Source organism: Nerophis lumbriciformis, linkage group LG30 (assembly GCF_033978685.3).
Source record: "Nerophis lumbriciformis linkage group LG30, RoL_Nlum_v2.1, whole genome shotgun sequence".
NCBI classification, from domain to species: Eukaryota; Metazoa; Chordata; class Actinopteri; order Syngnathiformes; family Syngnathidae; genus Nerophis; species Nerophis lumbriciformis.
In genome coordinates, this window is record NC_084577.2 from 7482553 (window position 1) to 7495663 (window position 13111).

General features: G+C 40.2%; 1 protein-coding gene across 2 annotated transcripts in view; it reads right to left on the reverse strand.

Moving 5' to 3' along the window:
* Positions 1-13111, reverse strand: part of LOC133572618 (large neutral amino acids transporter small subunit 4-like) — a 71389-nt gene that overhangs the window by 11724 nt on the left and 46554 nt on the right. The window contains exons 6-11 of one of the 2 annotated variants that reach the window (XM_061925449.2): positions 13006-13098; positions 9764-9897; positions 7713-7924; positions 3682-3825; positions 3467-3484; positions 3153-3279 (exon numbers count right to left, since the gene is read on the reverse strand). In XM_061925449.2, coding sequence (XP_061781433.1) covers positions 3153-3279; positions 3467-3484; positions 3682-3825; positions 7713-7924; positions 9764-9897; positions 13006-13098 — 728 coding nt within the window. The remainder of the gene's footprint in view (positions 1-3152; positions 3280-3466; positions 3485-3681; positions 3826-7712; positions 7925-9763; positions 9898-13005; positions 13099-13111) is intronic. The other variant, XM_072911971.1, reaches the window with a different exon arrangement.

Sequence of the window (13111 nt, forward strand, 5' to 3'; positions counted from 1 at the left end):
AATAATTCCAAATAGCACTGGTATGTTTGATGTCCCCCTTTCTTTGAGGCAAGCTAACCACAAGGTGGGGTACAGCACAGTGGAACCCCACTGACATTGACACAAGCGGTTGTCAACACAGCCCAAGTCAAAACCAAAACTTGGAGACTGGGCAAAATGAATCTTGAACCTATGCAAGTTTGTTGAAATTGTTTTCTTGCATTTGTGCATATTTTTTATTTAGATTCTTGTTTTTTCATATATGTTATACTCTTTAACAGAGCTGCTGTGGTTATTTCATTGTATGTCTTGACTATGATGACAAACACTCAGAAAGTGCAGACCTCTTCCAGGCCCCATCTTCTAATAGTAAAGAATAATTAAAAACATTGCTTTGAATCAAGACGGCGATCCGAATTACCCCCAAAATTTGATAACTTTTTTCTTATCCCATTTCCTGAAAGCTTAGTCAATATCCGTCCATAACTTTTGGAGCTATGTTGCTGACTAAGAAACTAATCACTAAATAACTTACATAACAAAATAAGGTGTGCTTTTTTGATTGAGTAGAGTCCAGGGGCCGTATTTATCAAGCGTCTTAGAGTGCCATTTTACAATTAAGTCCTGAGAATTTGTGAAATTTAGTCCTACTCTCAAACCTAAAGGCCTACTAAAACCCACTACTACCGACCACGCAGTCTGATAGTTTATATATCAATGATGAAATCTTAACATTGCAACAAATGCCAATACGGCCGGGTTAGCTTACTAAAGTGCAATTTTAAATTTTGCGCAAAATATCCTGCTGAAAACGTCTCGGTATGATGACACCTGCGCGTGACGTCACGGATTGTAGAGGACATTTTGGGACAGCATGGTGGCCAGCTATTAAGTTGTCTGTTTTCATCGCAAAATTCCACAGTATTCTGGACATCTGTGTTGGTGAATCTTTTGCAATTTGTTCAATGAACAATGGAGACAGCAAAGAAGAAAGCTGTAGGTGGGAAGCGGTGTATTGCGGCAGGTGTTGTGCCATATAACGCACCCCCGCCGAAGAATGCACCCCCTGACTGTTGTGCCGGATAACACAGCCGGTGTTTCATTGTTTACATTCCCGAAAGATGACAGTCAAGCTTTACCATTGGCCTGTGGAGAACTGGGACAACAGAGACTCTTACCAGGAGGACTTTGAGTTGGATACGCAGATGTGGTACCGTGAGTACGCATGCAGCTGCGGCTTCCAAACATTTGATCGCTTGCCCGTACGTGCGTGCCGCTATGTGCATGTCACATATGTAACTTTGGGGAAATATATGTGCTGTATGAACTTTGGAGAGGTGAACGGTACTTTGGGCTGTGGGATTGAGTGTGTTGTGCAGGTGTTTGAGTTGTATTGGCGGGTTATATGGACGGGAGGGGGGAGGTGTTTGTTATGCGGGATTCATTTGTGGCATATTAAATATAAGCCTGGTTGTGTTGTGGCTAATAGAGTATATATATGTCTTGTGTTTATTTACTGTTTTAGTCATTCCCAGCTGAATATCAGGTCCCACCCGCCTCTCACAGCATCTTCCCTATCTGAATCGCTCCCACTGCCCTCTAGTCCTTCACTCTCACTTTCCTCATCCACAAATCTTTCATCCTTGCTCAAATTAATGGGGAAATCGTCGCTTTCTCGGTCCGAATCGCTCTCGCTGCTGGTAGCCATGATTGTAAACAATGTGCGGATGTGAGGAGCTCCACAACCTGTGACGTCACGCGCATATCGTCTGCTACTTCCGGTACAGGCAAGGCTTTTTTATCAGCGACCAAAAGTTGCGAATTTTATCGTTAATGTTCTCTACTAAATCCATCCATCCATCCATTTTCTACCGCTTGTCCCTTTTGGGGTCGCGGGGGTTTCGCTGGAGCCTATCTCAGCTGCATTCAGGCGGTAGGCGGGGTACACCCTGGACAAGTCGCCACCTCATCACAGGGCTCTACTAAATCCTTTCAGCAAAAATATGGCAATATCGCAAAATGATTAAGTATGACACATAGAATGGACCTGCTATCCCCGTTTAAATAAGAACATCTCATATCAGTAGGCCTTTAAGAATAAAAGCTATTTATCAACTTTCTTAAGTCTAAGAATCACTCCTACTCTCCACGATATTTAAGAGACCTTCAGAGGTGTCCTAAGTGGTTAGGAGTTGCCAGCGGGGGATGTCACTGAGGCGAGAGAGACGTGCGCGAATGTTCAGGGAGTGGAAGGATGTCCTGGCTTTGTTTGATGACGAGCAGCTGATCAAACGGTATCGTTTAGACAGAGCGGGTATTATTTTTGTCACAGATTTAATAAGGGGCGTCATCTCATCAGCAACATCACGCAGCAGAGCTTTCACAGCAGAACTAAAGGTCATCACAATGCTTCGATATCTCGCCACTGGGAAAATTAATTGGAAAGAAAAGGAAACATTTCTTTTTGATTCATTGCCAATATTGTTTGTTTGTTTTGTATTATTTTGTAGTTTATTGTCAAAATATACACTCCCATTGTCCACTTAAATATTTCTATGATATTTCTTTATTCTTAGACAAGGGATTCCCTTCCGTGATTGGTCATTTCTATGGACACAGAAATGACGTCACCTAAAATTCACCTAAAAATAGTAATGTCGTAATTCAGCTCTGAGTGTGACACCTAAGATTCCGTCCTACACTTCGCTTGAGACGCTTGAGAACTAACTTTTAAGTGCAGCTTTTGGTGAAGAATTTCTTTACTCATAAGTCAACTCTTAGCAGACTTCTTAGGAGGAATTCTACGACGCTTGATAAATACGGCCCCAGGTTAGTAATACTGTACCATGCTTTTATTTTGAAGCCCACTGACCAGGAAGTCACTATGCACATTTAAATGCTGTGTAACTAAACAGTAGAACTGTCGCTGTTGTTGTTTTACACTGCTTGGTGATAATGATTAAGTTAGAAATACTACAACAACACATGTCGACATAAATGGGCTTATTGTCCATTGAAATGTACCCTTTGAGTCCCAAATAAGCGGTCGACCGTGTATGTTAACGTCGACCTGAGCTGGATCTTTTTAGCAATTAGAAGAACGCCGTGGATCAGCATCTGATGAGTCGGTTGACTTAAACGGGTGGTCGACATAAGCTTCTACTGTATCTCACCTCACAATACTCTTGTCCTTTTCATCCTCACAGGCTTTGAGCCTCCAGTCCATGACGTAGCCAATCACAGGGGAGGTTGCCAGACACAGTAGCTGCAGTACGCCAAAGATGGACGTGTATGTGCTGACTGAGACACAAACGGGGATAACAGAGTATAATTATTTTGTGCTGTTAAAGCATATTTTGCTGCATGAGTGACTCTGTTGTAGGGACTTTTAGGTTCGGACCGTACTTTTTTAGTAAGACAGCCAAGGAATGGGAGTGAAAATCAGTGGTGTTAAAAAATTTAGAATGGTTAGTTAAAGGTCCCTTACCCACTTGCATCCTTTCCACTGCAACAGCATGACAGCACAAAGAGGAAAGAGTCAGAGAGAAAAAGGAATCATGAAGGGGTGTTAACAAGAAGCAATAGGACAGTCCAGCTGAGAGAAAGAGAAGATTGTTGCATGCGAAGCGGTTAAATAGAATATTAAAAGTGGTTCGAAGCTAAAGCAGGAACACGACCATGAAGCGAGCTAAGTGCACACACCTGTTGTGAGGTCTCCCTCCGTCAGGGACTCTAGGATGGTGTTCATAGCACCCATGTAGAAGATGAGGCGCAGCTGGGTCACACACATGGTGATAAGGCTCAGGAGGAAGATGGGGCTCAGCACGCTCTTCATGAAGGATTGAGCTGCAGACAGGAAATGACAGGAGATCAAATCTTTGCTTTCTGATTACGGCTGGAACAGGACTGGAGCCGCATGTTTGACTAGAGTGCGTGAGGCCGTGTCCTGACTGGTGAATGGATGAAGGCTCGGAAGGCAAGAAAACAACAAAAATTTAAAAATGTACCGTTTTTTTAATAAGAACGCAGCATTTTTTGAATAAAGTATTTTGAAGTATGCCTAAATAGGCACACTTTGCATATGTACTCAGTTTGTGTTTTTGATGCATCTAATATCCAAAATGATCATTCAGCTCTAACAAGAGCCATGACAAAAAAACACTTACTTATCAGAATATGCGTGGTAATACACAATATTAACATCTGAAATTTATGTCGGTAAATAGATTATCATCCAAATATTCCTGCTGTCCTTTGGTTACCATGGTAACACTTTTCAACCTGCCTGTTAAACCAATTGTCTTTCTTAAAGGGTTGAAGGGAAAGTTGATCATTAATCTAACTTGTGAATATAGATGGAAAATGGACTGCATTTGCACTGCAGCCCATATGGTGAAGCACTAGACAAACCAATTAAAGGTTAGTGCACAGATGGAGTTGGATTTTATTGCCCAGAAGGATCCATTTGAAGCTTAGTTACAGGATGCGTTTGGAAGTTGGTCATGCTTGCCAGGATGTTTATACATTGCTTGGTTACTTAAGGCAACACGTCTCGAAACAATACTTTTGTCATTATTGTCACAATGTGAAGTAGAACTGCACACTAGTTTGATTAGTTCCTAGCTCTACACAACCGTAAGCTACAACTACAAAAACTGCATACTGTACTGTAGTTTTAGACAACCATAATGTGTATGTTTGACAAGGCATATTCATGTGGAGCACTTATATTATATTATGTATATATAAGTGGAAAAAATATGTCAATATGACCTTGTAATTACTGTGACAAGAATGCATACTTGTTTACAGAAACAAACATCATTTTCTAAATAAACTGAAAAAATTACTGGACTTGTTTGCACAATGATGCATATGTGTATATATTCATGATGCTCAACATTTGACCCACAACCCTGCTTAACTTGTAACCAAAGCCTGGGTCCATTTGGTAGCAAAGTAGCCGAGTAGGAAAAGAATGCGTCTTACTACCGGTAAGCTAAAAGTACGTAACCCCCACTGGAAGTCCCTTACACTCGGAACCTTAGGTATGTGCTTTGTGCCCGATTTGGTGTAGATCTCGGCCAGGTTTCAAATATTTATAATCAGAGGAAAATCTTTGTTGTCAGAAAACTGTGGCTTAAACTGAAATCTTTGAAAGTCGTATTAGTATTCACACTAAACTGGCACACAATGAGCACTTATTGTGTCTTTTGCCCAGGGCCGGCCCGTGGCATAGGCCGTATAGGCAAATGCTAAGGGCGCCGTCCATTAGGGGGCGCCACGCCAGTGCCACAAATGTTGGAGAAAAAAAAAAAAAAAAAAAAAAAGCTGGTACTATTATTTCTAAATACAACAAATAATCCCACGTTAATTAAAATGCAAAGTAAAGCCTATTTAATAGAAATATTATTTGTTACAACATTACGCCCCCCCACCCCCCTCCCCCCGCACGGTGCGCCCCCTCCCTTCCCGTATCATGACTCTTTTTGGACGTCACCACATCAAAAAATCAACACAAGATGTCAAAACGGCCAAAACTGTCAGGTGCCCAGGGAAGAAAAAAGAGAAAAGAAGAGGAGGAGAAACGAGAAAAGACAGAGGTAGCAGGTAGGTAACGTTAGCCTACATGAAATTATTTGTCTGTTACAGAATGTGATAGTAACCTGGCTTTTTAGCATTAAGCTAATGTTACATGATTCGGCAATTGCTAATCAATAAATAGCTAGTTCTGTTTTAACGTCGGGTTAAGATTGTGGAGGGGGCTAAATTGTTATGGACAATAATAATGTAACGTTAGGTAATTACAGTACTCCCACCATACATTCCTCAGGGACATTTGTATTAGATCTTTTAAGCAGGTGTTTTTGTTTACATTATTGCCTTCTGGTTAGCTAATGTTTGCCCTGCAGGTAATAGTCACTTTTCCACCCCTTTATATATTAGGTATAGTTGTAAGTAAAAAAAAAAGGTCAAAGACAAAGCTATTCGGTTTCTTGTGAGTGTATACACTTCACTGCCGATGTGGGGGGGCGCCACCTAAAATCTTGCCTAGTGCGCCAGATTGGTGAGGGCCGGGCCTGCTTTTGCCAACACAGATACTACAAACCCCGTTTCCATATGAGTTGGAAAATTGTGTTAGATGTAAATATAAACGGAATACAATGATTTGCAAATCATTTTCAACCCATATTCAGTTGAATATGCTACAAAGACAACATATTTGATGTTCAAACTGATAAACTTTTTTTTTTTGCAAATAGTCATTAACTTTAGAATTTGTTGCCAGCAACATGTGACAAAGAAGTTGGGAAAGGTGGCAATAAGTACTGATAAAGTTGAGAAATGCTCATCAAACACTTATTTGGAACATCCCACAGGTGAACAGGCAAATTGGGAACAGGTGGGTGCCATGATTGAGTATAAAAGTAGATTCCATGAAATGCTCAGTCATTCACAAACAAGGATGGGGCGAGGGTCACCACTTCGTCAACAAATGCGTAAGCAAATTGTTGAACAGTTTAAGAAAAACCTTTCTCAACCAGCTATTGCAAGGAATTTAGGGATTTCACCATCTACGGTCCGTAATATCATCAAAGGGTTCTGAGAATCTGGAGAAATCACTGCACGTAAGCAGCTAAGCCCGTGACCTTCGATCCCTTAGGCTGTACTGCATTAACAAGCGACATCAGTGTGTAAAGGTTATCACCACATGGGCTCAGGAACACTTCAGAAACCCACTGTCAGTAACTACAGTTGGTCGCTACATCTGTAAGTGCAAGTTAAAACTCTCCTATGCAAGGCGAAAACCGTTTATCAACAACACCAAGAAACGCCGTCGGCTTTGCTGGGCCTGAGCTCATCTAAGATGGACTGATACAAAGTGGAAAAGTGTTCTGTGGTCTGACGAGTCCACATTTCAAATAGTTTTTGGAAACTGTGGACGTCGTGTCCTCCGGACCAAAGAGGAAAATAACCATCCGGATTGTTATAGGCGCAAAGTTGAAAAGCCAGTATCTGTGATGGTATGGGGGTGTATTAGTGCCCAAGACATGGGTAACTTACACATCTGTGAAGGCGCCATTAATGCTGAAAGGTACATACAGGTTTTGGAGCAACATATGTTGCCATCCAAGCAATGTTGCCATGGACGCCCCTGCTTATTTCAGCAAGACAATGCCAAGCCACGTGTTACATCCACGTGGCTTCATAGTAAAAGAGTGCGGGTACTAGACTGGCCTGCCTGTAGTTCAGACCTGTCTCCCATTGAAAATGTGTGGCGCATTATGAAGCCTAAAATACCACAACGGAGACCCCCGGACTGTTGAACAACATAAGCTGTACATCAAGCAAGAATGGGAAAGAATTCCACCTGAGAAGCTTTAAAAATGTGTCTCCTCAGTTCCCAAACGTTTACTGAGTGTTGTTAAAAGGAAAGGCCATGTAACACAGTGGTTATCATGCCCTTTCCCAACTACTTTGGCACGTGTTGCAGCCATGAAATTCTAAGTTAATTATTATTTGCAAAAAAAAAGTTAAGTTTCTGAGTTTGAACATCAAATATCTTGTCTTTGTAGTGCATTCAATTTGAATATGGGTTGAAAAGGATTTGCAAATCATTGTATTCCGTTTATATTTACATCTAACACAATTTCCCAACTCATATGGAAACGGGGTTTGTACTCTGTTTAGTCATAAGTGGCTCTAATTATGCCATTTCTGAGTTGACTCACTTTGCTGCGGGGACTTGCATGTCACCTCCAGGTCGACGGTGGACAGGCACACCTTGCTGGCGTCTTGGGAGGCGAGGGTTTTGGGCGGCAAGTATTGCTGCTTTTGCGAGTTGCCCACACTCAGACGACGCCCCACTGTCGTCACCTGCCGGTAAAACTGCTTCCCTGTGATCTTGTGGTCGAATCCCAACCAGCTGAACTTGATCTTTACTCTGAGGGGCAGATGGTCCAATAACAAAAGTGATTTAACCGTATTAAGGAGATAAAGTCAACAAGAAAGTGGAAACAAAAGATCAAGGTGAATGAAAGCAAATCCAAACAGCTTTCCTGTTTTTTTTAAGTATTTCCTGTCTTCAGGCCTTGGCAGAGTTGCACTGACATTAGTGTGCAGATGTGTGTGAGCATGAATATCTACATTTGTCATGTTGTGTATGTGTGTGGCGGACTGGGCAGCCTCGTCAGAAGCTGGCAACATAGTCATAACATACAGTATTTGCAACGGTTGAAATATGATAGCTAAAAGACCGGAAAACAGATATCTAGCTCTAGTCTCATGTGTTAAGACCAGGGACTGGATAGCTCTAGTCTCATGTGTTAAGACCAGGGACTGGATAGCTCGAGTCTCATGTGTTAAGTCCAGGGACTGTATAGCTCTAGTCTCATGTGTTAAGACCAGGGACTGGATAGCTCTAGTCTCATGTGTTAAGACCAGGGACTGGATAGCTCTAGTTTCATGTGTTAAGACCAGGGACTGGATAGCTCGAGTCTCATGTGTTAAGACCAGGGACTGGATAGCTCTAGTCTCATGTGTTAAGACCAGGGACTGGATAGCTCTAGTCTCATGTGTTAAGACCAGGGACTGGATAGCTCTAGTCTCATGTGTTAAGACCAGGGACTGGATAGCTCTAGTCTCATGTGTTAAGACCAGGGACTGGATAGCTCTAGTCTCATGTGTTAAGACCAGGGACTGGATAGCTCGAGTCTCATGGGTTAAGACCAGGGACTGGATAGCTCGAGTCTCATGTGTTAAGACCAGGGACTGTATAGCTCTAGTTTCATGTGTTAAGACCAGGGACTGGATAGCTCTAGTCTCATGTGTTAAGACCAGGGACTGGATAGCTCTAGTCTCATGTGTTAAGACCAGGGACTGGACTGCACCATTCATCTAATCCAGGGGTCTTAAACTCAATTTACCTAGGGGGCCGCTGGAGGGGGATACTGGGCCACACAAAGTATTCACTTGAGAATCACAATTTTAACCACGTGTCTAAATGTGCTAACTACTTCTACAAAGAGCTATAGTGACACTGAAATAGGGCAGGCCTAGTTAGCCATTCTAAATGTTAAATTGAATTCAGAACTTTTGACACTGTTTAGTTCCCTAGGTGAGGGCCAGAGACACCTCCGCTTGCTTACAAAATGTCGCTGTTTGTAATGCCCAATGTGTGTTTGTTGAGTATTGTTTGTGTTTGAACCATGATTGCAGTTAGTGTTCTTTTTAGTGGAATTCAAGATTCCCATAGGTAACTATCAGCAGGGTGCAATTACACTTAACAATGAAGTTAAGTAAAGGGCCACGAAATATGGTCCGTGGGCCCCAAGTTTGAAAACACTGTAATGTACAGTCAAACCTGTGTATAGCACAAAAAGCAAGAGTGTCCAATATAGGCATGTGGCAACTATATGCAGGTTGCCATGACAATCTCAAATGTTGAACACTATCAATGAAAGCACAAAATTTTTTAGATCGGGTCAAGTTTATCCTAAAAAGAGTAAACAAATAAATAATAACAACACCTAAATTTCCCCAAGTGTGCTTGCATTGCGCCTATATTACAGCTGTGGAGTGGATACTGTACATTTTCACCCTAATCATGAGTCAACTTCCATTCCATTACTCCGGGATGCGAAATATGTGCCCGCTATAGACAAGGTTTTTCACACTACTTTTGCCAGCAGGGAATATTTTAGTGGCCGCTAACACAGGTTTGACTGTATTTCAGAGGACAGCTGGAAGCATCTGCCTTTGAGTGTGTGTCAAGTTTTCTTACGTGAAGTCCATGTCCTCGGGGCCGGGGAAGGGCTCCAGAGGCCAGTTGACAAAACAGTTGAAGAAGACCAGGCAGGCACACCCAGCCCAAACCAACAAGATGGAGATGAAGGTGGCCCCCAGGTCATAGATCACCTAAAAGGCAATTTAATGATTACTTCTATGTACTAGCACTGTTATTACTTGTGCTGCCAAATTATTATTTTTATCAGATTATTCATACTTTTGAATTTGGATTCATCGTGGATAATCACAGTAAATTACATAATTTAAAAAAAAACACCAAAATATTTTGACACAAATGCAAAAGTATCATCAGAATGTCATACACAAACCTTTTTTTTATGTTTTACTTGAATGTAAGTAATTAATTTGCCCAAAGCCTAGTAAAAGTATTATTTAAAGTCTGTCTGGGTTTATTTTAAAGAAAAAATGTGTGTGCGTATGCCATACTTGCCAACCTTGAGACCTCCGATTTCAGGAGGTCGGGAGGTCGGGGGGTTGGGGGGTTGGGGGCGTGGTTAGGGGCGTCGTTTGGAGGGGAGGAGTATATTTACAGCTAGAATTCACCAAGTCAAGTATTTCTTATATATATATATATATATATATATATATATATATATATATATATATATATATATATATATATATATATATATATATATATATATATATTATATATATATATATATAAGTATTTCTTATATATATATATATATATATATATATATATATATATATATATATATATATATATATATATATATATATATGAAATACTTGACTTGTTTCTTTCTTTCAGTGAATTCTAGCTATATATATATATATATATATATATGTATATTTATTTTATTATATATATATATGTATATATATGAGAGAAATACTTGAATTTCAGTGTTCATTTATTTACACATATACACACACATAACACTCATCTACTCATTGTTGAGTTAAGGGTTGAATTGTCCATCCTTGTTCTATTCTCTGTCACTATTTTTCTAACCATGCTGAACACCCTCTCTGATGATGCATTCTGCTTCGTCTCCTTGTTGTGTGCGCAGTTGTGCACTGCACTTTCTAAAAGCCGTAGATGTTATTGTCACATATGCATGTGCAGTAGATGGCAGTATTGTCCTGTTTAAGAGTGTCACAACATTGCTGTTTACGGCAGACGAACTGCTTTACGGTAGATGAAAACGTGACTGCTGTTGTTGTGTGTTGTTACCGCGCTGGGAGGACGTTAATGAAACTGCCTAACAATAAACCCACATAAGAAACCAAGAACTCGCCCTCGATCATTCTACAGTTATAACGTGATTGGGCAGGCACACTGTTTATATTGTGGGAAAGCGGACGTGAAAACAGGCTGTCGACGCGTCACTCATGTCCGCCTGAATTTCGGGAGATTTTCGGGAGAAAATTTGTCCCGGAAGGTTTTCGGGAGAGGCGCTGAATTTCGGTAGTCTCCTGGAAAATCTAGGAGGGTTGGCAAGTATGGCGTATGCATTGAATTGACCATTTGTGGTTACTGTTAAAGAGCTCCCTTCCACATCATACCTCTTCGGATTGTAAATAATCAAATTTAAATAACCAAATGTAGACACTTTTTCTTATACTTTCTGATCTCTCTCTCTGTGTCCACTACTTGCTGTACATATCCTACCAAGTCAGTCCTACACTGTTCCAATGTCCATTTTTCTGATGATGCAATTGTTGATGACTGAAATGTTCATACCAACCAAACCTAACCCCCCCCCCCCCATATCCCACACCCCGGATTGTAAATAATGTAAATAATTCAATGTATATACTCTGATGATTATCTCGTGTGATGACTGTATTATGAAAATAGTATATATCTGTATCATGAATCAATTTAAGTGTGTTACCATTTAGTGATCAATTGTACGGAATATGTACCGTATTTTTCGGAGTATAAGTCGCTCCGGAGTATAAGTCGCACCTGCCGAAAATGCATAATAGAGAAGGAAAAAAACATATATAAGTCGCACTGGAGTATAAGTCGCATTTTTGGGGGAAATTTATTTGATAAAAGCCAACACCAAGAATAGACATTTGAAAGGCAATTTAAAATAAATAAAGAATAGTGAACAACAGGCTGAATAAGTGTACATTATATGACGCATAAATAACCAACTGGTATGTTAACGTAACATATTATGGTAAGAGTCATTCAAATAACTATAACATATAGAACATGCTATACGTTTTTCCAAACAATCTGTCACTCCTAATCGCTAAATCCCATGAAATCTTATACGTCTAGTCTCTTACGTGAATGAGCTAAATAATATTATTTGATATTTCACGGTAATGTGTTAAAAATTTCACACATAAGTCGCTCCTGAGTATAAGTCGCACCCCCGGACAAACTATGAAAAAAAACTGCGACTTATAGTCCGAAAAATACGGTACTTCACTGTGCAATCTACTAATAAACGTTTCAATCAATCAATCAATCAATCAAAGCTAAAAATATATTGACGTAAAAATTATTTCAGAAAACTCTAAATATATTGCATGATTAATCTGCAACTATTCATTGTTAATTCAATATTTTTTTGTGATTAATCACACGAGTTAACTTGTTATTTAGCCAGAATTAGTACTAATAAAAGCAGTTATATTCAGAACGTATATTGAGAAGCAAAACAAAATAAATATTTATGTTGTATAGTTTTGACTGACACGGTCTGAACACACACCTGCTATAAAAAGAAAAAATACATTTTAGAACATCATATTTGTGTTCCTCCATGTGTATTGTTGAGTATTGTTACTTGGCCGCTTCCAGGTAGATGGAGGACTGGGTAATAAGCCAAGTACTACATTTACAGAATCTATGGTGGTCAGATCAATATCATTATGACTCAATGGCTAAAATCTGTCCTGCAAAAGTGGAAAAAGTTGCATTTGCCCGTCAGTAAGTTGCTTACTTCCTGATTTAAGACTTATTTAGACAGACAGGACTTGAAAAAGATGCATTTTATCTGCATTTGCCCAAAATTGAATAGGTTCTGCTTTGTACCATGTACAACTCCTAGTTGTGTTGTTTTTGCAAAACTCAACACCATACTTTTATGCTTTCTTGCTTCGGGATGTTAAATATACAGTCATATTCATAGAGCGTTCCATTCACAACTCAGATGAGTCTGTTGATACAGCTGGTGTAGTGGTTAATACATTGCACAGGTCTACATAACGCAGTGTCCTGAATACCTTGATGCCGGGGAAAGTGACTGCAGAAGAGGCATACGATCCGATCATCAGCGCGATGAAGGTGGACCTCAGGTCTCCAAACATGTTGGGAAGCTGACAAGAAAAG